Here is a 21,149-nt window from a genome sequence, read left to right on the forward strand (position 1 = left end):
ACCAAAATGAGGATATGACACTGATTATTTCGTCACATATGGTAATTGGTAACAAAAAGCAATTCATAGAGTAGACCGGTAGAGCCATTGCGATGGACTTGATGAGTATCTCTTTTCCCGCGGGGGATAGATACTTATGAGTCCATCCTTCTGTTCGGTCTTTAACTTTTGTAACTATATACTCAAACATCTCTACCTTTTTCCTGCCAAATTGTTCCGGAAGTCCCAAATATTTTCCGCCGCCTCCCACTTTTGAAATTCCCAAAATATGTTGAAGTCGCTGTCTCTTTTGCTCCAGGAGCTTAGAACCAAAGATCATCGAAGACTTCTGGTAATTTATTTTCTGACCTGAAGCCTGCTCATAGGTTTCAAAAATTGCCGCTAACTGTTGACAATTTGATGTTGAAGCTCGGCAAAAAAACAGAGAATCATCCGCGAAGAGAAGGTGTGAAATCGAGGGGCAGTGCTTCGTTAATTGAATACCTTGAAGTTTTTTATCTCTCTCTGCTCTCTTAAGCATAGTACTCAAAACATCCGCACAAAAAAGAAAAAGATAAGGGGATAACGGATCACCTTGTCGAAGGCCCCGCGATGGTCGAATATGTCCATATGGTGAGCCATTGATCAGAACCTCGTAGGAGACTGTAGATATACACGCCATTATCCATTGAACCCATCTTGAATCAAAGCCTAACTGAATCATAACCCGTTCCAAGAAATTCCATTCAACGCGATCGTAAGCTTTACTTATGTCAGTTTTGACCGCCAAATAATCACTTTGAAAAGCTCTCTTTGATTTCAGAGAATGAAGAATCTCGTGTGCAACCAAGATGTTGTCGGAGATGTTTCTTCCCGGGACAAAGGCGGCTTGAGATTCAGAGATAACAGAACCGAGACATTGTTTTAACCTCATGATCATTACCTTTGAAATAATCTTGTAGTTTACGGTACACAAACTAATGGGTCGAAAATCTGCCATATGTTTTGAATCTGTGATCTTTGGGATTAGGCAAAGCTGAGTTTGGTTTATCTCCTCATCCATCTCCCCTGTTTCGAAAAATCGTCTTACCATTGCACAAACATCGTCTCCAACTTCATCCCAAAATTGATGGTAGAAAGCCGCTGAGAAACCATCAGTTCCCGGTGCTCTATCTGCTCCTATTGAGAAGGCAGCATCTTTTATTTCCTTATTTGTGACTGGGAGAAGAAGTTTTTTGTTCATAGCCTCTGTTACTCGCGGGTCAATATCGGAGATTATCGCTTCCATATCTGAATGTTGAGACGTAATCTTAATCTAATTACGAAATGAACAAAATAATAAACTATCTAAACATTTTTTCTTTTTGAATATATGGTTCAAATAAATATCGAAACAGTGACAGTACGTACAAATTTAACTAAGTTTTACTTTTGATACTATTATTCATAAACCTAAAATCTGAATAACTTGAACCCAAATCTGGATTAAACACTCTTAATTAATGCTTATGTTGATTCCACATAATATATGAAAATTTTCTGTAATATTATCTTAAAAGGGAATTATATATATGTAGTCATTTTCAAAAGTGTCATGTAGAACTTTTCCACAAAAAAAAAAAGGTTTAGAAAAAGAAGTTTGGTGAGTCTATGGCTTAGATGAATGTGTGTATCTTGAGTACTTTGATGATAATATGATTGATGACAGCCTATTAATCTCCAAATAGACTCTTGTTTTTTGTGGTTACAAATTAATTTTCCTTTTACAACTAAACGAATCATGAACTCCTATAATCTAAAATCAAAGCTCACACTACATGTTCACACATGGTTTTATTTTCCACTTATCAATATTAATTTTTCATTGATTATTAGGAGATAACCTTTTTATGAGTTTTTTTTTTGTTCACCAAAATAACAACTAATCTTAATAAATCATTATTATATAAATCAGGCATCAACCAAGATAACAACTAATCTTATAAAATCAGTATATATTGATAGTTTAATTTTTTTAAGAATTATATTAAAACGACTACTATTACTGAATATTAATCATCCAATTTTATATTCTCTTACATCAATATATATAATTGAATTGTAAGATGACACATCATTTAGATTTTCAGCCACAAAACCTCACTTACTAAATTTGGCACACGAATTACACCAAACCTTCTCAATTAATTGCCCAAAAGCACACGCTATTACAACTTTCATTTTATTTTCTCTATCTACTATTTAGATTTTCTTAGTATAAATTGTAAAATCGTAATCATACACACATAAATAAGTTGAACAAATAAAATACATTTTTCAGACTGTAATTTAGATGTGGTAAAATATAGTAAGTACAAAAAATATCAACATAAGTTTCAAAATTCAGAGAAGAAAGAACTTCATTGATTATGAGTACTAAATAAATAATGGCTAGTATAAATTAGTGATAGAGGGTTAGGAAGTAGTCGTTATATACATAAACTCAGTGTAATGTTTCTGTCAAGCTTTGCTTCTCTTTAATATTGTACTTTCTTCCTTCCCACTGTTTACAGTTCGTGTGGTCGTGAACTAATCACGCCAAGTTCTCGTTTAATTATTAAATTTATTGTTTAGTTTTTCTTGGCAACTTTAGAAGTTATGATTAAGTTTTGTAATCAAATACTACATATTTTAATTGATTTTGTATATATATACATATGATTTCATAAATAAATAAAAAACGAGTGTAATGTTATTTATATTTTCTGTTACAATTATTTATAAGGTTATGTGTATTATTACCAATTGAAGTATATAGTCACAAGTCAAAGTCTCAACCCTATAAAAGAAACATTCGTTAATTATCATCTTCCCGCCTCGAGTATCTCTCTGTTCACTCTATTGATTGCATAGACAAAAAAAAAAACACATACACACAAAAGAAAGAAAGAAAGAAAGAAAGAAGATGGAGACGACGATGAAGAAGAAAGGGCGAGGGAAGGCGACAATAACATCACAGAAAGAAGAAGAAGGAACAGTGAGGAAAGGGCCTTGGACTATGGAAGAAGACTTCATCCTCTTTAATTACATCCTTAATCATGGTGAAGGTCTTTGGAACTCTGTCGCCAAAGCCTCTGGTATTCTTTTTGCACATTAATTCAAATCACACACTCAACGTGTTATGTTATACATATATATATAATTTTGCTTTCATATCATAAGGTTTAAAACGTACCGGAAAAAGTTGTCGGCTCCGGTGGCTGAACTATCTCCGACCAGATGTGAGGCGAGGGAACATAACCGCTGAAGAACAGCTTTTGATCATTCAGCTTCATGCTAAGCTTGGAAACAGGTCTTACATAGTTTCATTAGTACATGCATACGTTAATTGAATTAGAAAACTAATTTATGTTGTTAAATAATATTATGTATTAGGTGGTCGAAGATTGCAAAGCATCTTCCGGGAAGAACGGACAACGAGATAAAGAACTTCTGGAGGACAAAGATTCAGAGACACATGAAAGTCATGTCATCGGAACATATGATTTGTTCGGGAAACTCACAGAGCTCGGGGATGACGACGACGGACCAAGGCAGCTCAGGGAAAGCCATAGACATGGCTGAGAGCTTCTCTCAGGCGAAGACGACGTTTAATGTGGTGGAACAGTCAAACGAGAATTACTGGAACGTTGAAGATCTGTGGCCTGTCCACTTGCTTAATGGTGACCACCATGTGATTTAAGATATATAGTCCTATACATTTATATGCCCAGCTGAATTTTTGTGTATGGTACGTTATTTAATTTGGTGTTCTATTGCTGAAATGTGGTTGCATTTAATTTACATATGATAAAGTGCATGTTATCGTTAAATCTTCAAAACATATGGAGGTGGTGTGTGAATTACTTCTGTTCTTTAAAGCATATATATAGCAGTTGATTCAGTTTGAAAACCAATTCCAAAAAGAAGCAGATTGCACACACATAGACAGATAGATAGATACAAATATATATATAGGGGTGTGAATTAGGATTTTGTACACACAAAAGCAATCTCTCTCTGTATAAATCAAACAAGGAAGGGGCATAGCTGTTGTTGCTTAGTCATCAGCTGCATCACTGGGAGTTTCATCGGCATTGCGTTTGATGGTCATAACTGGACACTCGGCATATTTCACACAGAACGCGCTCACAGTCCCCACAAAGACCCTGCAATGCAGTAGAACGAAGGGGAACAAACCCATGTTATAACAAAACACATCACGTTTCAAACAACAGCGCTAATAGTAGTCTATGATTTCAAGCTATGCCTGGCTCAATGCTTTTATAGCTTATAATGACAATTCCCTTGTTTGGCCCTGTTCCTGTCGAGTCTTGAACTAATCTATTCAAACCCAAACTTCTGTCTATCTAGCTGTAATCCTTTATAACAGTCTATTTATTCATCATTCAGTCTAATAACTAGTTGATGATATATAGAGGTAAAGTAATAATTAAAAAGTCATGTAGGAGTTTTTAAGTATTTTACGCACTTTTGAAACCGGCCAAGTCCACGACTTCCCACGACCAGATAATCTGGTCGAACTCGTTTCACTTCTTGGCATATGACATCCTTGGGATCACCTATCTTAATCCAGGCCTCACAACCCACCTACAAGTTTTGCACAGCTAGAGTTTATCACAAGATTACAGTAGTTGTTTTATGAGATACAGAAAGAAGAAGTTAATAGAGACAGAGGAGGATAAGCTGATGAGCTAAAAAAAAGAGTGTGATTTACCCCAATCTCATGACATTTATTAACGAAAAACTCGAGAAGGTGAAGACCTTTTGCCTTGTTAGATTCTCTCATGTCTCGGAAATCATCAGGGGAAGCATAAATACTGTCTACATCATCAAACCCTGTTTTTTTTTTTGCAATTCACAAACAAATCAAGCTAAAACACCACAAATATAAACATAGCAAAAAAACAGAACAAAACTAGTAGGATGAAAGAACCCTCTCTTCTAACATATTATCTCTCACCAACAAAGACAAACAAAAATTGGTCAATTAAGACATGAGGAATATAGACTACAGCATACAAACAAGATTGCTCTAAAAGACGACTAATACAAGCCAACACATACCCTTAAAACGTAAATACAGCAAAATTGCAACACAAAGAGAAACAAAAAAAGCTTGTCCAAACCCCCAGAAAGAGGTCATCTCAACCGACCAATCTAAGATCATGATTTCCCACAGAGATGCATATTCAAGGATAAGGAGAGAGAAGAACCGTCTTCGTCGACGACTTGAACGTGGAGCAAGAGAATCTTGAAATCGGAAGTGTTGGACCTGACGATCTTCTCCAGAGTCCATTCGAATGCTCTTTTGCAGCTAATCGAAGGGTGAGGATAGTCTTTGATCGTCGAAGCGTTCACCGCCACCATCACTTTAGTCGGCTCGCTCCCCATTTTTTCACCAAATCGTCTGATGAAATCGCTCTTTGGGAAAACAATGATCGATCTGCTCAAGATGGGGGAAGACAAGAACTCTTTCGCACACGACGTGTACATGCGTATTTTAGCACAATAATCTCATACGCATACTAAAATGCGCAGGTTTTTTTTTTCTATTTCGGGACAGCTACGCGGCCTACAAGTTCTATAGTCAAATTCCTAAACTACCCTTTATGTGAATCTTCTGCAAGCCCTTTAATAAGGGCCCAAATGCATAGCCCAATCTTAGATGCTGCACTAAAGATAAAAAGAATTTCACAAAACATATACTATTTAGCTTCGGAAAAATTATGCGCCTAATAATTATAAGTATCTATTATTATCACTGATGAATTCCTGTGAAGGAGACTCTACCAAAGCCAAGATGTCCAATCTGATACAACTCCAACCAAACTCTCTCTGCTTCCACTCTCGCACTTATTCTCGTCTCTTCCTCTCCTTTTAACGACGCCGTTTTCTCTTCCTCTTTTGTCAAACTCCCATCTCTTTCCACCACAAACCGGTGGTCATCGAACTCCCCATCCCCGCCGCCGCAACATCCACCGCTCGCCATCTCGGCCGACCTCCGGTGCTGGTGGTGGTGATGAAAACGATCCTCACGGTTGATTTTCTTCCTTCGCTTCTTACTCCGGCCACCACGGCCGATACATTTCCGGCCTATCATCCACGGGACCTTCACAAAGGCGAGAGTAAAGAGGTTCACGACGGCGCAGGGACAACAACAGAGCGCCACGCAGTCAGCGATCGCCGCCGCCGCCCAAGACCGGCACCTTTTCCCGGAGCATCTGGCTCTTGGCTCTTCATCGGCTCCTTGACTCCAGTGGGATCCACTCTGGTCTTTACGTGAAACTCGATGCGGCTTTTGGTTTTCCTTCTCCATTTTTTAAATTTATAAACCTGCCAAAGAAAAGAGAAAGAAAACAAAGCTTACTAACTTCTTATATATATATACATCACACTCCTATCTGTGACCATATGCATTCACATATACAGGCTTTTGTCCATATATATGTAACATGTCGATGGTAAAAAGAGAGATATATCATATATATAGGAAACAGCAACCAAGATTTTTCCCATGCACTTTAACTTATTGACCAGACAGTTTCAGGTGCATTCAAACCCCACTCACGCTCCCACTTTGGCGCGTGTTAACCACATACGCTGACTCAGATTTTTCGAATTTTTTTTGTCCTAGTGCTTTTTATGTCCAATGTTACGATTTTGTTTATTTCAATTTTCAAATTGAGATTGGGTTTGGTCAGGTGGCGAATGAGAGGAGTTGAACGAGCGCGTGGGAGATGAATCTGAATCTTTTTTGTTGGCTAGGGGAAATAATTTTTTTTTTTTAGTGGAGTATAAAGAGGTGTTACTCCAGGGATGAGTTTTACATTTTATTTTATTTTTGGCTCTTTATGGTAAGAATCTTATGGTACCGTACCTTTTTCTTTTACATAGTCCCTCCTATAGCTAGCTTTTTGTCAAAACTTTGCTCTGGTTTGGAGCCTATAACTTTAAGGCTAAAAGAAAACTTGCAATAAATTATTTAAAAAAAAAAAAACTTGCAATAAATTAAAAGACGGTCTTATTGTTAAAATAATTAGAAATCATATCAGTGAGATAACGTGGACTATAGCATGGCCCAACTACGTGGCCCATTACAAAGTTACAACTAATTACAATGCAAAATAAAAAAAATATTCTTTAAAAAATATATTATTTTATTAATGTGACAAAAGAACAAGGTCTATAATTAGTTGACAAAAAAAAAAGAAAAAAGGTCTATAATAATAATCTAGTAGGATCCCCTATGATTTTTAAACGACTAGATTTGTAAAGATTTTTCTTTTATTTGTCAAACATTGTAATGATTTATGTGACAGCATTTAACAAGAAAAATAAGTATTTTGAAAATACAGAACGATTTATCTTTCGATATGTTACCAAAAAAAAAAAATTAAGGCTAAAAGTACGATTGTCCCTTTTTCACTTGTATAAGGTAAATGTACACATGAAAGCCTAGTCAACATTCAAATTTTAATAGGCCTTGTACAATTAATGAGACTGACGTATATAGTACGAAGCCAATACATTTAGTATGTATATAGATTGTCATTTTCTTTCCGTCATTTTGTTTTGTCGAAGGAGAACTTGATGCAATAATCAACATTGACCACTATATATATACACCGGACAAACTTAAGATAGTGCACACTCTATATAGATATTCAGTGTAGTCTATATAAAGAAAAAAATACATACTGCCCTTTTGATTTATGGTGAGACACTCTTATGCATAGTTAGATGAAATTAACAGTGTTTAACTAGGTGTATTATATAACAAAACATGTAATATGTAAGTTTGGACCCCATAATTTTATTATATCTTACTTCTTATAAATGTATTTTGTACAAACTACTAACTAGATTGATATTGTACAACTACTAACTAGATTGATATAAAAAAAAATCTTATTTTTGGCAAGTTCAAAAAATTTCATCCATTTAGCAATTAAATACGAAAAGGATTTAATCGAGACAACAAACAATGGAGAATGATCAAATGGTTACATACCTTTGTTTCTTGTCGCGTAATTAACCTACTCAAGCCACAGATCCTGTTTGAAACCCTTCTCTGCATAAAGAGAACAACAACAAAAACCCAGATTTGTTATTGTGGTCTATAGTAAAAGTTTCTGTTTTAATTGTTGTTCTAATGAGTTTGAGAAGAGAAAGAGAAGAAGAAGAAGAAGCTCATAATAACCAAAAAGATCAAGAAAGAAGAAGAAGAAGAAGGATGTGATCTGATCTATAAATAATACACATCATATTATATCTTCGATTAATTAGAGCTTCTCTTTTTCTATGTTTATCTTTTGAAAATCATTTCTCTCTCTCTCTATCCTGGTCTCATTAGTAGTATACACTATACAGACTCATATGTATAATGGTCTGACATGAATATTTTAATCCAGCTAGAGCAGCTACAGAAGCTCTCTTAAAGCATCAATATTCTACACATATGAACATATATCTATATATCATGTGAATATAGTAGATAATATTGTCCGAATGATATATTATATATCATTTATATTTTAATAAATGATAACATATTATCATTTTCACACAAAAAATATATTATCATTTAATTTCTTAGCTAAATTATTATTTGTAAAAGCTAATTGCATTTTTTAACTATTACTAACAAGTAGTAGTAATTTTATGAAATTTATAGTTGCAATTTCTTAAACAAATCGGATAAAATTCCTCAAGTGGGTACCAGTTAAAACAATACAATTATATAGTACTCCCTCTGTTTCAGAATATAGGATGTTTTAGAGTTTTTATTTTGTTTCAAAATATATGATGTTTTGCAACTTTTTATGCAGTTTTAAATGTATTAAAAAATTCATTGGCCGAAACATTAAAACAGTAGAGATAAAACTGGAATTTTCACAAAACATTTGCATCGAAAACCTAAAACGACAACTATTATGAAACAAAATTTTAACTCTAAAACGACAAGTAAAACGAAACGGAAGGAGTAGTAATTAGTTGGAAACGGGTTTACAGGAAATATCGGGACTTTGTGTTTGATGAGTCCCGGAGACAGAGAGAATCAATTTATGGGAACTCGGCCCCTGATCATGTGCATTCCTATGCAATTCGTTCTTTATTCTTTTTTTTTCTTTCTATTTAACAATTGATAAACGAACTAAAATACCCTCTTTAGAACAATTTACAATTTATATTAACATGACACTCCAAAATTTTGTATAAATATACATTCCTTTTATATCCGTGGTTCCATATCTTCAGGGCCGGCGCAGAGGACAAGCTACTGAAGCCATCGATTTGGGCCTCAAAACTTGAGGGCCTTTTTATCTAAAAATTTGTTAAGTTTTTTTATAAACAATAATTTTTGTAGGGTCTTTTAAAAATATTGTGGGCGTTTAGAGACAACTACAATATTCTTTTTAATGGTAAAAATCTAATTTAAAATATTTTTTTTATGGGGTTTAATTTTGCTTAGGGCACTCAAATTTACCGGGCCGGTACTGCATATCTTATATGTTTTCTTTTTATATATATATATATATATATATATATATGTTTACCTTTAATACGTTGTTTCGATGATGAAATACTCTCTTTTGATTAGTCTCATAGTAAAAATAGAAGTTTGTGAGCCACTTGGATGTTTTTATATGTAGAATGATCATATATGTCAACGAAACTAGCAGGAGTATTTAGGAGTTCTAAAAATTTAATATGGTAGTATCAGCCCCGGCTCAGATGGGTAGGGCGGAAGTGCGACGGCCCGGGGCTTTTTTTTTTATAAAAAAATTTACGTATAAAAAAGGCCCAAATATTTTTTAAAAATATTATTAATATGAAAATTATATTTTAAGAGGCCTAATTATTTATAAGAAAATGTATAAAAAGGCCCAAAATTTTTAAAATAACAATTTTTACTATAAAAACTCCGCAAAATTTTAAAAAATTAAGTAAATTTTCTCTTTGTATATAATAATAGGCCAAAAAAAATTTTTTTGCCCTAAGGCTCTCAAATATATTGAGCCGGGGCTGGGTAGTATTTTAGTATTTGCGCATAACTTTACGTAGACTAAGTAAAAGTTTGGAAAATTAATTGTTATATTACTATATTTGTCGTGGTTTTCAAAATCTATAATAAGCAGCGGCGTTGACGCCTTTTTTTCTCTTTGCTGCCTTTAGAAGCAGCAGCACTTTGCTTGAGCCCATGCACGTGCGATGCTGCGAAGAATCACGTGCGCCGGACTCAAAGGCCGCCACGTCGACAACTGAGATGCTCCTCTTTAATTATTTAGGTAACAAAGTTTTCACCGTCCAACTGTCTGTATGTCAGTGACACGTACGCACACACCCAACCCCAACGGTCTTCTAACAAACAACAAGACTAGCGATCTGCTGCGTTTGCGTCACTGACCGCAGTAACATACATATATCTTCTTCTTCCGTTCTCCTTTTGTTGTTGACTAGAAATTCAAAGTCAAAGGCGTTAGCACTTAGCTGTTCGTGTGTTGTGGACCACATTTGGAAAATCCCTAATATAATAATTTTATTAATCACGGACATATGTATAATGCAACTAGCCGATCTTTGTCAAATTAGTGGCTTGATATGTGCGAGACTAATATGTTCATATTCATAACTCCATATCTACGCGTTTCACGGACTCCATAATGAATATTCTTCTTAATTATATGCATTGGGGTTGACTAATCAGAAAGCATTTGACAAAATAAAATGATCCGAAAGCATATATAGAACTAGAAGAAACCAAATAAGTTGGTTTATCGAATACTTCTTCAATTCATCCTTTAGATTTGAACTTAAACTATACTTTCCTACTAAATTCTCATATATAGTTCGATTATTATTTTCAGTCTAAACAATATCACTTATTGATTAATCTAATGATTTATTCGATAACTAGCCAACTAGGTATGTGGTAATTAATTTGGTAAACATTTTCATTTACCATAAAAAATAATCATTGTCATTATTAAATCACACACAAGAAAATTGATATTTGATAACACTAAACATCCCGATTTCTGTGCTCCTTTTTTCTGTTGGTTCTTCTTTTAAACTCCAACAGCTTAAAGAAAATGGAAATGTCAAAAAACTTGCAGCTCAAGTGAAATAGCCTTCTCCACAACATTTGGCGGCAGTGAAATAACCTCCTCCACAACTCACAGCGTTTGGCTCATCGTCTTATTTTCAAGTTCGTCGATCGTGAGCTCCGTAACATCATCACCTCAAGAAGGTTTAGGAAGCGGTGGCGAAAGCTAATGTTTCTTTAATTTGAATCCGATATAATTTTCCCAAATCTTTCTTAACTCTATTTTGGCTTTGTTTTTTTTGTTTGTTTGCCAAAGTTAGTCTTGTGTAATGATGTTTACAAATTTAACAAAAAAAAATGGAAATGTCGATCTTAATTAGTAGTAAACAGAAACTTAGAATAAGCTTTAGGAGAAGGTCGGCCCTGAGTTTGGGAAGTTTGGGCTTGGTGAGGCTACAAATAGTCTATTTATGTCTTTGGGAGCCACATATATAGCAAAAAAGAATCAATAATAATATTCAGACTCGATTTGAAAACATTAATTAAACTCTATTAAAAAAGTGACTATGGTTTAAGCTGCCAACTCATTGCTCCACATGAAATTGAGAAATGTAACATGGAGAACGATCTTTATATAATATTTATTGATAATTAAAAGAAGCAAACTTTGGATTATTCTTCGAAGAATATGACAGATTACAATTCCAACAGCAATGTATAATTTATATTGCCAATATGGACTTGAATGTTGCTATTCGTTTGGGAAATGGATATTGGCATGTGGTGCAATTATTTGAATCATGCTTGTAATTTTTATGCCTAATTTAATCTAATAAGAATGTTTGGCCTTGAGTCATTGTCATGGAGATTTTAGTGCCGACGGTCCATAAAAGAATATGTATATTGCAAAGTTGTTATAGCCGGGTTCGGAAAAGTCATTTATAAATTCGCTAGAAGTTCAGTTTGTTACGTTTGATCCAATTACGCTTTTGTTTTTCTTTTTAAAAGGATAACAACTATTGGACTCCTAGTGAAACTGAAACATATTATAATTATTTCTTGTAGCTATTTGACTAATCATTTGCTGCAGTTTAGTAACTGCTTATAAACTTGGAAATTATTAAGCAAAAAGCAGTTAAAATAGTTGTAAAAGTCGCAGAATATGATCAATATGTTTTATTTGAATATATGAATAAATCACGAGTTCACACAATTATTTAAAGAATTACAGAATCGCAAAATGATTGTCAAATCTGATATATATCACGTCTAACATATTTGGTAGGTTGATAACAATGGAACCATAATTTAGGTAACCCCCAAATCGTCAGCATTGACGTCTATAATTTCAATATTCTCATAAACAAATACCACGAAAGAGACCACGTACATTTTATCGCCTAGTATTGACGAACAAGGTAAACCAAACCACTCTCACATGTTACATGTATAGATAGATACACACCCACACAATGACACAAATATATATACACACAGACAGAGAGACACGATTTGTTAAAACAGACGTAGAAGAAACAAGGCTAAATTGGTGGAGAGAGAGAGACGACAAAATGCAGGATTTGTCCTCAACGGTATCTTATAGCCCAAGCTTCAGTTACTACGCTTCCGGTGAATTCGCCGCCGCTGCAGTTAAAGTTTCCCGCGAAAACCAAAGTTTCAATATGACAGATCATCAATCCGTTAAAGTTGACTCTTTCAATGACGAAGACGCTGACTTCGAGTTTGAAACGTCGCCGTTACATGAAGAAACCTTCGTCCCATTCCCGACGTTCAAAACCGACGTCGTTTCTATCATCAACAAGAAAGACAAAGAAACTGCCCCTGAAAATATATCGGACCGTTTCTCCGGAAATTGTCTATGGAGTCCACTCAGATCTCCGGCTGCGTCAAAACACTCGGAATCGTCCACGAGCACACCGAAACAGTGCCGTTTGAAGAAATTTCTAACGAGAAGTCATAGCGACGGTGGCGTGTTGGCCCCAAGCGCATCGAAACGGTGCTATATTTTTAAGGATCTTATGCGGAGGAGCCACAGCGACGGCGGCAGCGACGTAAGTAAGACGAGCTCGCCGGCCGTGAAAGTAAAGGACAAAACGGTGCCGTATAAGGTCGGGGAAGGAGATAAGAGAAGAAAATCTTATTTGCCTTACCGGCAAGATTTGATCGGAGTTTTCGCCGTGGTTCGAGGATTACGTCGTTAATCGAAATTTAATTAATTTTTATAGTTTAACACAACTTGAACTTATTAAGTATACTATTATAGCAATAAGGTACTTCTTTAATTCTTGTATTTATAAATATTTCCATGTAACTTTTGTTTAGTGATATTGAAGTCCAATTCTTTTTTTTTTTTTTTCTGAAAACTTTATTAGCTTTCATAATCATGTAGTCCAATTCAATGCGTTTACTCATTGAGCGTTAGATATTTTTTATTTCCATTTTTTTTTTTGTTTTCGCACTGAAAGGAAAAGACACGTGTCATGTATTGATAAAAAGGAAACTAGATACTTCCACGAGAAAGCGGGTCCCACGTGAAGACACGTGGACCACTAGTTTCTTTCTTACCTTCCTCTGCCGCCTCGTTTTCTGCTCACAGTTCCAACTTCTTCCATACACACACATTCACATTCTCAGAAAAAATCTCTATTGGATCGGTTTATGGCGTTTCTTCAACAAATCTCCGGTTTAGGAGCTCTCGAACGATCTTCTCCGTCAATTTTGATCGGATCTTCATTCCGGAGCGGTAATGGCCGTGTATTCGACGGAAGAGGAATTGCGTACTTGGGTTCCAGGGAAAAAGTCGGATTCAACAGACGAAGCAGACTCGTTCTTAGAGTTGTTGCGATGTCTTCTTCTTCATCTCCGTTCAAAATGAATTTGAATGAGTATATGGTCACTCTTGAGAAACCTCTCGGGATTCGCTTCGCACTTTCAGCAGATGGCAAGATCTTCGTCCACGCCATCAAAAAAGGGGTACTGTACGATCCTTTTTGTGCCTGAGAATGTCATGTGGAAGTAGTAATCTCAAAATTTTCTTAAAAATGAAAACTTTTTTTGTAGAGCAATGCGGAGAAGGCGAGAATCATCATGGTAGGAGATACACTCAAGAAGGCTAGCGATTCTTCTGGTGGTAGTCTTGTGGAAATCAAGGATTTTGGTGACACCGAGTAAGAATTTTTAAGGCCTGTGGTTTTGAATTTACTAAATTGTACGGTAGTAGGCTTTTATGTACCTCGTTGGTGTTGTTAACTAGTTAACATGGGAAGATTTAGCTTTGAATATCAGTGTTTTCGATTGAATATTTCTGTGCTGTGCTGTGAGTTGAATGCTGACTCTATTGTTATGTGTTTGAATTTTTCTTTTTTATTTCGTCCAGTTTTTGATTTATTCAGGAAGATGCGGGTAGAGAAAACAGGATCCTTTAGCCTTGTTCTTGAAAGACCATTCTCTCCCTTTCCAATTCAGTATCTGCTTCATTTGAGCGACCTTGATATGCTCTATAACAGAGGACGTGTCTCCTTTGTTACTTGGAACAGAAACCTCTTATCATCGAACCTCAGAGCATCTCAAGGCAGTGGGAACTCTGGCTATGCTGCATTTTCCTCCAAATTCTTTACTTCTCAGGGATGGAAACTTTTGACTAGACACAGCAATTCCTTTCAGTCAGGGACACAGAAGAACATTCTTTCTCCACCTATCAGTCCACTGGTCTCTGTCTTTTCAGAAGAAGTTCCTGGAGATGGTGAATGGGGTTATGGGAATTTCCCTTTAGAGGAATACATCAAAGCCCTTGACCGATCAAAAGGAGAGCTTTCCTATAACCATGCTCTTGGAATGCGCTACAGTAAGGTCTGAAATTCGTTTTTTCCTTTCCCGATTAGTCTCTCTTTCTGTTCATTCTCTCAACACTATTCTTCTCTTGTTGGCCTCTTTCAGATTACAGAGCAAATATATGTTGGCTCTTGCATACAAACAGAAGAGGATGTGGAAAATTTGTCAGAAGCAGTGAGTCTTTTATATGACCTATAGTAAAGATATTTATTATCTATGGTATGCAATGATAGATTTGAAAGTATGGTTTTAACTGGCCATACTTTTATACTACAGGGAATTACTGCCATACTGAATTTCCAAGGTGGAACTGAAGCTCAGAACTGGGGAATCAATTCACAAAAAATCAATGATGCATGCCAGAAATCTGAAGTCTTAATGATCAACTACCCTATAAAGTATGCAAAGTCATATCGCCTTCAGGCAAATCATGTGCTTTCATGCTTTCTTTTCCTAGCTCTCTAACCAGTTTTTATATTTTGGTGCCAGGGATGCAGATTCCTTTGATCTTAGGAAGAAACTACCACTTTGTGTTGGGCTCTTACTGCGGTTGCTTAAAAAGAACCATCGTGTCTTTGTAACTTGTACCACTGGTTTTGACCGGTCATCGGCTTGTGTGATTGCTTATCTGCACTGGATGACTGATACCTCTCTTCATGCTGCTTATAGTTTCGTTACTGGATTGCACGCTTGCAAACCTGACAGGTTTTTATCCATCTCATCTCTGTCTTGACCATTAAGCTTTTTATGTTTTAATGGAAACATCAGTCTATTTATATGTATTTTTCACAGACCTGCAATTGCCTGGGCAACATGGGATCTTATTGCAATGGTGGACGATGGCAAACATGATGGGACTCCAACACACTCTGTAACCTTTGTGTGGAATGGACATGAGGTGACTATTGCTTCACATGCTTTTATTACTTTGCTGCAATTCTTTATGGAACTCGTGATCTGTAGGGTTGAGCAACCAACAGGACCGACCTCTGTGTTTTAAGTTCCACCTTGGTTTGCTCTATTACAGGGGGAGGATGTATTGTTGGTTGGGGATTTCACAGGAAACTGGAAAGAACCGATAAAAGCAACGCACAAAGGCGGTCCACGTTTTGAAACTGAAGTTAGACTTTCACAAGGAAAGTAAGTCATGCTTCGTTTACCTTTCCCATTGATGCTTATACTCAAGGTTTAACAGTAAAACGTCTCATGATCTTCCCTGCATGTTAATTGTGACTTTTGAGGGATTGCAAACTACAAAGGTGTTTTAGTTTGGAAACTTGTGAAAATGCATTGACAATGTGTCATATAACTTGGTGATCATTGACAATGTGGCAGATACTACTACAAGTACATAATCAACGGGGATTGGAGGCATTCAACAACCTCACCAACGGAAAGGGATGACCGAGGAAACACGAACAATATAATTGTAGTTGGTGATGTTGCTAACGTCAAGCCTACTATTCAACAGCCAAGAAAGGTTACTCCTACTATGCAGTAATCTCTTCTTCATACAATAGGAAAAGCTTGGATAAGTGTTTACCTGATTGGGTCACGACATATACCTGAAGCAACTTTTACAATGTTATGCAGGATGCAAATATCATAAAGGTGATCGAGAGAGTGTTAACAGAGAGCGAAAGATTTAGGCTGGCGAAAGCAGCTCGGTGTATCGCATTCTCAGTTTGTCCAATAAGACTATGCCCAAAGTCGTAGAAGTTTTTTATTGGCATAAGTTAAATGTTACATCCACTCTTCTGTCTCTATCCATTCCTCAAGGTACTTACTCCTAATACCGTTGTGAACAACATTGCCTATGTTCATTTTTTACCCCAAATGAATAAATAAAAGCCACATTCGATGCACTCTATGACAAGAGAATGTTGACATTATGTTGTGTGCTTGCATGAAAATGTCGACATAGTTTCGCCATTACTCACTTTACATATAAGTCCCAAAACCAACCCTAATGCATTGCTTCATTGCTTGTCTTTGTGTTTCTTCTTCAATTTCTCTCTTTCCTAACATGTTGAAGGAAATAGAAACTCTGTTATCTAATTTCGCATATATGATTTATGGTCATGGAAGGTCAGAGAGAAGAGAAGTGTCGAGAGAGAGAACTCTTCTTCTCTCTTTTAAGTTCATCTTCGTTTCATGCTAAGAGTTTTCACTGAGTTTGTTGCTCCGTAGAGTAGAACAGTCCATGATCGATGTTAATCCTTGCTTCTTCTATATTGTGTATACAATAGCAATCCTGGTCTATGGAGGGGTTTGAGAAGTATGGCTCTTTCATATGCACCACAAACAAAGGCCTAACATCTAAAGTGGGTGGTGCTTATTTAATTAAGATGAGAGCCTGAGAGGGTAAGTGAAAGAGGCTGATCCTTGTTTTAATGATAAGGGACCTTATCCTCTAAACCTTTTGAGACCTTTTATTTTCTAAACATGAAAATAAAATTTGAAAGAAGAAGAGCACGTAAAAGTTTTAAAATCTTGAGCTAATATTCCTCATCCACAAGAAAAGAAGAAAGTTTCTTATTCACCGCAGCTATCGCTTTCGTTATCCTCGTTCCCATAACCTCACCATGACCATGAGACTCCATTCTTTTAAACTCCCAAATCTTTCAACCAATCCCATAATTCACTTAAGTATATAGTAGCTTCCACAAGAGATCTTAGTTATAACTATAAATACACTTATCTCACTCTCACTGATCTCCACTTCTCTTCACAAGCAAATGTCGACCGCTCCTCTCTCCGGCTTCTTCCTCACTTCCCTTTCTCCTTCTCAATCTTCTCTCCAGAAACTCTCTCTTCGTACTTCTTCCACCGTCGCTTGCCTCCCCTCCTCCTCTTCCTCTTCCTCATCCTCCTCCTCGTCTTCCCGTTCCGTTCCAACCCTTATCCGTAACGAGCCAGTTTTTGCCGCTCCTGCTCCTATCATTGCCCCTTATTGGGTATACGTTTTTACATTCATCTCTGCTTCTTAACCTACATTATTTCTTACATCGTTACATTGTTGTCTACGTATAATAGGGGTACATTACATAGATAGTAAACTAAATAAAGTTCACTTTCCTTTTGACGTTTTACTTTATAAGTTGTTTTCTCATCAATTATTAACCCGCTGAATTACAGAATATTTAGAATTTTAAATTACGTATGTCACGATTATACGAAACTATTATTTAGATTCTGCAACTACCATTTTAGTGATAGGAAAACAAAATCTGCTAGCTTACGAAACTTCCACAAATCTTGGAAACAATCACGTGTGTTTCACATTTCAGTTTTTTTTTTTGTTTTCCTTGGCATTTCCTTATAGTATCCTTACTATTATTATCCGTGTTTTACTTTTGGTCTTTAGCTGCGTGGTACTGAAAGAATTACCCAAATTAACAAGACTCAAATTAAAGTAGCTTAATTAGTGAATCACAAGGGAATAGTTCATGTTCAGCTTCCAAATGCTATTAGCGATTCGAACTTCACACTATGTCCTTCTAGTGTAATATATGAAGTGAAAAATTTATTCCTCAAACTACTTGCTTCGACATTTAATGATGTTAAAAACAAATAACCTCCAAATATTAAAAGCGTTGTTGCATCTCTACTCAAAATCCGACATTTTAAAATTTTGGGAGTTAGAACGACGTAGGATCCACGTGATAAAAGAAAAGGATTTACTAGTAGATTCATGAAACTGAGACGTGCATATACGATATGAGAGCGTGTGGAGCATAATGGTGACTAAGTCGCCATCTATATTTATTCATTCAACCTACCGATTTGGCTCCTAACCACATCACCGATCTTCCACCCCAAAAATAAAATCATAATATAAAAGACAATAAAATTGTGTACTTTATCGTATAATGAAGTTCTGAACAGGTTGATTGTAGTTTCAACATTTAAAACACGTCATGACCCGCTCTCTACTTAATTACGTTCCCGACAATAAAATATACTACTGCTGAATTTTCTTTGGTCAACCAACTTGTAGAGTGAAGAGATGGGAAGCGACGCATACGAAGAGGCTATTGAAGCTCTCAAGAAGCTTCTCATGTAAGTATACACATCTTTTCTATTCGCATACATTAATATATGATAGATTAAGAAAAGCTAAAACATTATTATAAATTAGTAATGGGGTTTGTCATTTGTCAATACTACTTAATTCATGATTTTGTGATTAACCATGAAATGTGTATAAACACGGCAGCGAGAAGGAAGAGCTAAAGACGGTTGCAGCGGCAAAGGTGGAGCAGATCACTGCGGCGCTTCAGACAGGTACTTCGTCCGACAAGAAAGCTTTCGACCCCGTTGAAAACATTAAGCAGGGCTTCATCAAATTCAAGAAGGAGAAATACGAGTAATATTTCTATTTTTATTTGTTTGTTCTTAATTTCGTCACCAACTTAATTTGTCTAGATTAATTAACTAGTTCATTTTTTTTTTTTTTTTGGTCAAAAAACTAGTTCATATTAATACTTTGATTTGCAGAACCAACCCTGCTTTGTACGGTGAGCTCGCAAAGGGTCAAAGTCCTAAGGTATATTAAATAGAAACTTTTTAATAAACTAATAGTATGTATATATCATGGTTACTTATAAATTAAACATTAATTAAGAAAATAATTAAAAAAGGTGTGTGAATGGTGGTGCAGTACATGGTGTTTGCGTGTTCGGACTCACGTGTGTGTCCATCACACGTTCTGGACTTTCAGCCAGGAGATGCCTTCGTGGTCCGTAACATAGCCAACATGGTTCCTCCTTTCGACAAGGTTAATAAAATTAACACTTACTTCTGTCGCTCTATGAATATAAACTCTTCTATCTTAAACCTTATGCCTCTTGACTTTTGTCTTGAGAAGTCGTGACATTTGGGGTGCTAAATTTGCAGGTCAAATACGGTGGCGTTGGAGCAGCCATTGAATACGCGGTCTTGCACCTTAAGGTGAAACATTCTTTTGCGTCTTTGTGGTTACTTTAAATGGGTCTGGCCATAAAGGCTGTACTATATAGGCCCAATTGGGTCTACCATCGTAAGAATATAAAATTAAGTATTAACACCTTAACCAAAAAAAAAAAAAACTTGAATTTGTTAAGTTTTTGTGCCAAAAAATAAACATAGTCCTGAGAAAATAGAGAGAAAGTTGAAAATACTAAATTGTAAATTAACAAGTGTTAATTTGATAAGTAATATTATTAAAGTACATGTTTATTAATGTAGGTGGAGAACATTGTGGTGATAGGACACAGTGCATGTGGTGGGATCAAAGGGCTTATGTCTTTCCCCTTAGATGGAAACAACTCCACGTATAATATCTCTACATCCATTATATTTAAATTTAACATCAATTTTAATAACAAAATTTATCAAATGAGATTATTTTAAAAATATTATGTTAATTGCAGAGACTTCATAGAGGACTGGGTCAAAATCTGTTTACCAGCCAAGTCAAAGGTTATATCAGAACTTGGAGATTCAGCCTTTGAAGATCAATGTGGCCGATGTGAAAGGGTACGCAAACACATGTTCATTCATATCTTCAATCTATAGTTGGATAGATGAGCTGATATATAACAATATAAATGTATTAATTAATGCAGGAGGCAGTGAATGTTTCACTAGCAAACCTATTGACATATCCATTTGTGAGAGAAGGACTTGTGAAGGGAACACTTGCTTTGAAGGGAGGCTACTATGACTTCATTAAGGGTGCTTTTGAGCTTTGGGGACTTGAATTTGGCCTCTCCGAAACTAGCTCTGTATGAACCAATCCATCATCATCATCATGACCATCCATCATCATCATTATTATCATATATATATATATATATATATATATATATATATATATATATCTACTCCATATGTAATTTGTAATGTGCCTTTGATTGTGATGAGTTATCTCTCCCTCTTCCTCTCTACCAACTTTCTTCATATATATATAAAAATAAAAAAATAAAAAGGAAACGCAGAGGATATAGATCTTTCGTGGTTTAATTATGAACAATTGTGTTTATTATAATGTGTATCAAATCGCTTGTATTTATGGTTTGATTTTATTTTCTATGTTGTTTGGTAGGTGAAAGATGTGGCTACCATACTACATTGGAAGCTGTAGGAACTCTTTGAAGCCTTACCCGATTTCACATTTTCAATTCAATAACACCAAGTTATTATTTTCATGTAGATCTTGATGAAAGTGGTTTTTGATTTTACAGAA

The 21,149-nt window shown here is 35.7% G+C and overlaps 6 protein-coding genes across 7 annotated transcripts; 4 read left to right on the forward strand and 2 right to left on the reverse strand.

The window, feature by feature from the left end:
- Positions 1-2,277: 2,277 nt before the first annotated feature.
- On the forward strand, positions 2,278-3,881 carry LOC9318243 (transcription factor MYB57). The gene is made up of 3 exons (XM_002882130.2): positions 2,278-3,095; positions 3,181-3,310; positions 3,394-3,881. Exons 1-3 carry the CDS (start codon positions 2,924-2,926, stop codon positions 3,698-3,700), a joined length of 609 nt encoding a protein of 202 aa, XP_002882176.1. The 5' UTR covers positions 2,278-2,923; the 3' UTR covers positions 3,701-3,881.
- Positions 3,882-3,897: 16 nt separating this feature from the next.
- Positions 3,898-5,643, reverse strand: LOC9318244 (universal stress protein A-like protein). Its single transcript, XM_021033054.1, has 4 exons — positions 5,235-5,643; positions 4,736-4,857; positions 4,490-4,608; positions 3,898-4,166 (listed from the first exon to the last, which is right to left on the reverse strand). The coding sequence occupies exons 1-4, from the start codon at positions 5,512-5,514 to the stop codon at positions 4,058-4,060; spliced, it is 630 nt and encodes a 209-aa protein (XP_020888713.1). The 5' UTR covers positions 5,515-5,643; the 3' UTR covers positions 3,898-4,057.
- A 67-nt stretch (positions 5,644-5,710) lies between these two features.
- LOC9320343 lies at positions 5,711-8,450 on the reverse strand. The gene is made up of 2 exons (XM_002884231.2): positions 8,033-8,450; positions 5,711-6,354 (listed from the first exon to the last, which is right to left on the reverse strand). The coding sequence occupies exon 2, from the start codon at positions 6,335-6,337 to the stop codon at positions 5,780-5,782; it is 558 nt and encodes a 185-aa protein (XP_002884277.1). The 5' UTR covers positions 6,338-6,354; positions 8,033-8,450; the 3' UTR covers positions 5,711-5,779.
- A 3,854-nt stretch (positions 8,451-12,304) lies between these two features.
- Positions 12,305-13,443, forward strand: LOC110229712. The gene has a single exon (XM_021030435.1). The coding sequence runs from the start codon at positions 12,541-12,543 to the stop codon at positions 13,288-13,290; it is 750 nt and encodes a 249-aa protein (XP_020886094.1). The 5' UTR covers positions 12,305-12,540; the 3' UTR covers positions 13,291-13,443.
- A 244-nt stretch (positions 13,444-13,687) lies between these two features.
- On the forward strand, positions 13,688-16,796 carry LOC9320344 (phosphoglucan phosphatase LSF1, chloroplastic). Of its 2 annotated transcripts, XM_021030431.1 has the most exons (10): positions 13,688-14,062; positions 14,150-14,256; positions 14,482-14,938; positions 15,026-15,094; positions 15,197-15,318; positions 15,410-15,625; positions 15,713-15,818; positions 15,948-16,060; positions 16,256-16,400; positions 16,514-16,790. In XM_021030431.1, exons 1-10 carry the CDS (start codon positions 13,748-13,750, stop codon positions 16,634-16,636), a joined length of 1,773 nt encoding a protein of 590 aa, XP_020886090.1. In that variant the 5' UTR covers positions 13,688-13,747; the 3' UTR covers positions 16,637-16,790. The 2 variants fall into 2 exon arrangements, with proteins under 2 accessions (XP_020886090.1, XP_020886091.1); XM_021030432.1 differs by lacking the exon at positions 13,688-14,062 and having other exon boundaries at positions 14,165-14,256; positions 14,466-14,938; positions 16,514-16,796.
- Positions 16,797-17,516: 720 nt separating this feature from the next.
- On the forward strand, positions 17,517-21,149 carry LOC9318245 (beta carbonic anhydrase 1, chloroplastic). The gene is made up of 10 exons (XM_002882132.2): positions 17,517-17,877; positions 18,921-18,982; positions 19,140-19,289; positions 19,421-19,469; positions 19,584-19,700; positions 19,820-19,873; positions 20,150-20,235; positions 20,335-20,440; positions 20,530-20,688; positions 21,009-21,149. The coding sequence occupies exons 1-10, from the start codon at positions 17,659-17,661 to the stop codon at positions 21,045-21,047; spliced, it is 1,041 nt and encodes a 346-aa protein (XP_002882178.1). The 5' UTR covers positions 17,517-17,658; the 3' UTR covers positions 21,048-21,149.

Source organism: Arabidopsis lyrata (genome assembly GCF_000004255.2).
Source record: "Arabidopsis lyrata subsp. lyrata unplaced genomic scaffold ARALYscaffold_3, whole genome shotgun sequence".
Lineage (NCBI taxonomy): Eukaryota > Viridiplantae > Streptophyta > Magnoliopsida > Brassicales > Brassicaceae > Arabidopsis > Arabidopsis lyrata.

Excerpts from the sequence above, each read along its gene's own strand:
- LOC9318243 (XM_002882130.2), top strand. The coding sequence starts at position 2,924 with ATGGAGACGACGATGAAGAAGAAAGGGCGAGGGAAGGCGACAATAACA. Across the intron at positions 3,096-3,180 it reads CTCTGTCGCCAAAGCCTCTG|GTTTAAAACGTACCGGAAAA; the intron begins GTATTCTTTTTG and ends TCATATCATAAG. Across the intron at positions 3,311-3,393 it reads CATGCTAAGCTTGGAAACAG|GTGGTCGAAGATTGCAAAGC; the intron begins GTCTTACATAGT and ends ATTATGTATTAG.
- LOC9318244 (XM_021033054.1), bottom strand. The coding sequence starts at position 5,514 with ATGTACACGTCGTGTGCGAAAGAGTTCTTGTCTTCCCCCATCTTGAGC. Across the intron at positions 4,609-4,735 it reads ATAAATGTCATGAGATTGGG|GTGGGTTGTGAGGCCTGGAT; the intron begins GTAAATCACACT and ends CAAAACTTGTAG. Across the intron at positions 4,167-4,489 it reads GGACTTGGCCGGTTTCAAAA|GGTCTTTGTGGGGACTGTGA; the intron begins GTGCGTAAAATA and ends ACTGCATTGCAG.
- LOC9320343 (XM_002884231.2), bottom strand. The coding sequence starts at position 6,337 with ATGGAGAAGGAAAACCAAAAGCCGCATCGAGTTTCACGTAAAGACCAG.
- LOC110229712 (XM_021030435.1), top strand. The coding sequence starts at position 12,541 with ATGACACAAATATATATACACACAGACAGAGAGACACGATTTGTTAAA.
- LOC9320344 (XM_021030431.1), top strand. The coding sequence starts at position 13,748 with ATGGCGTTTCTTCAACAAATCTCCGGTTTAGGAGCTCTCGAACGATCT. Across the intron at positions 14,257-14,481 it reads AAGGATTTTGGTGACACCGA|GAAGATGCGGGTAGAGAAAA; the intron begins GTAAGAATTTTT and ends TGATTTATTCAG. Across the intron at positions 16,401-16,513 it reads CTATTCAACAGCCAAGAAAG|GATGCAAATATCATAAAGGT; the intron begins GTTACTCCTACT and ends AATGTTATGCAG.
- LOC9318245 (XM_002882132.2), top strand. The coding sequence starts at position 17,659 with ATGTCGACCGCTCCTCTCTCCGGCTTCTTCCTCACTTCCCTTTCTCCT. Across the intron at positions 18,983-19,139 it reads GCTCTCAAGAAGCTTCTCAT|CGAGAAGGAAGAGCTAAAGA; the intron begins GTAAGTATACAC and ends TAAACACGGCAG. Across the intron at positions 20,441-20,529 it reads AATGTGGCCGATGTGAAAGG|GAGGCAGTGAATGTTTCACT; the intron begins GTACGCAAACAC and ends TAATTAATGCAG.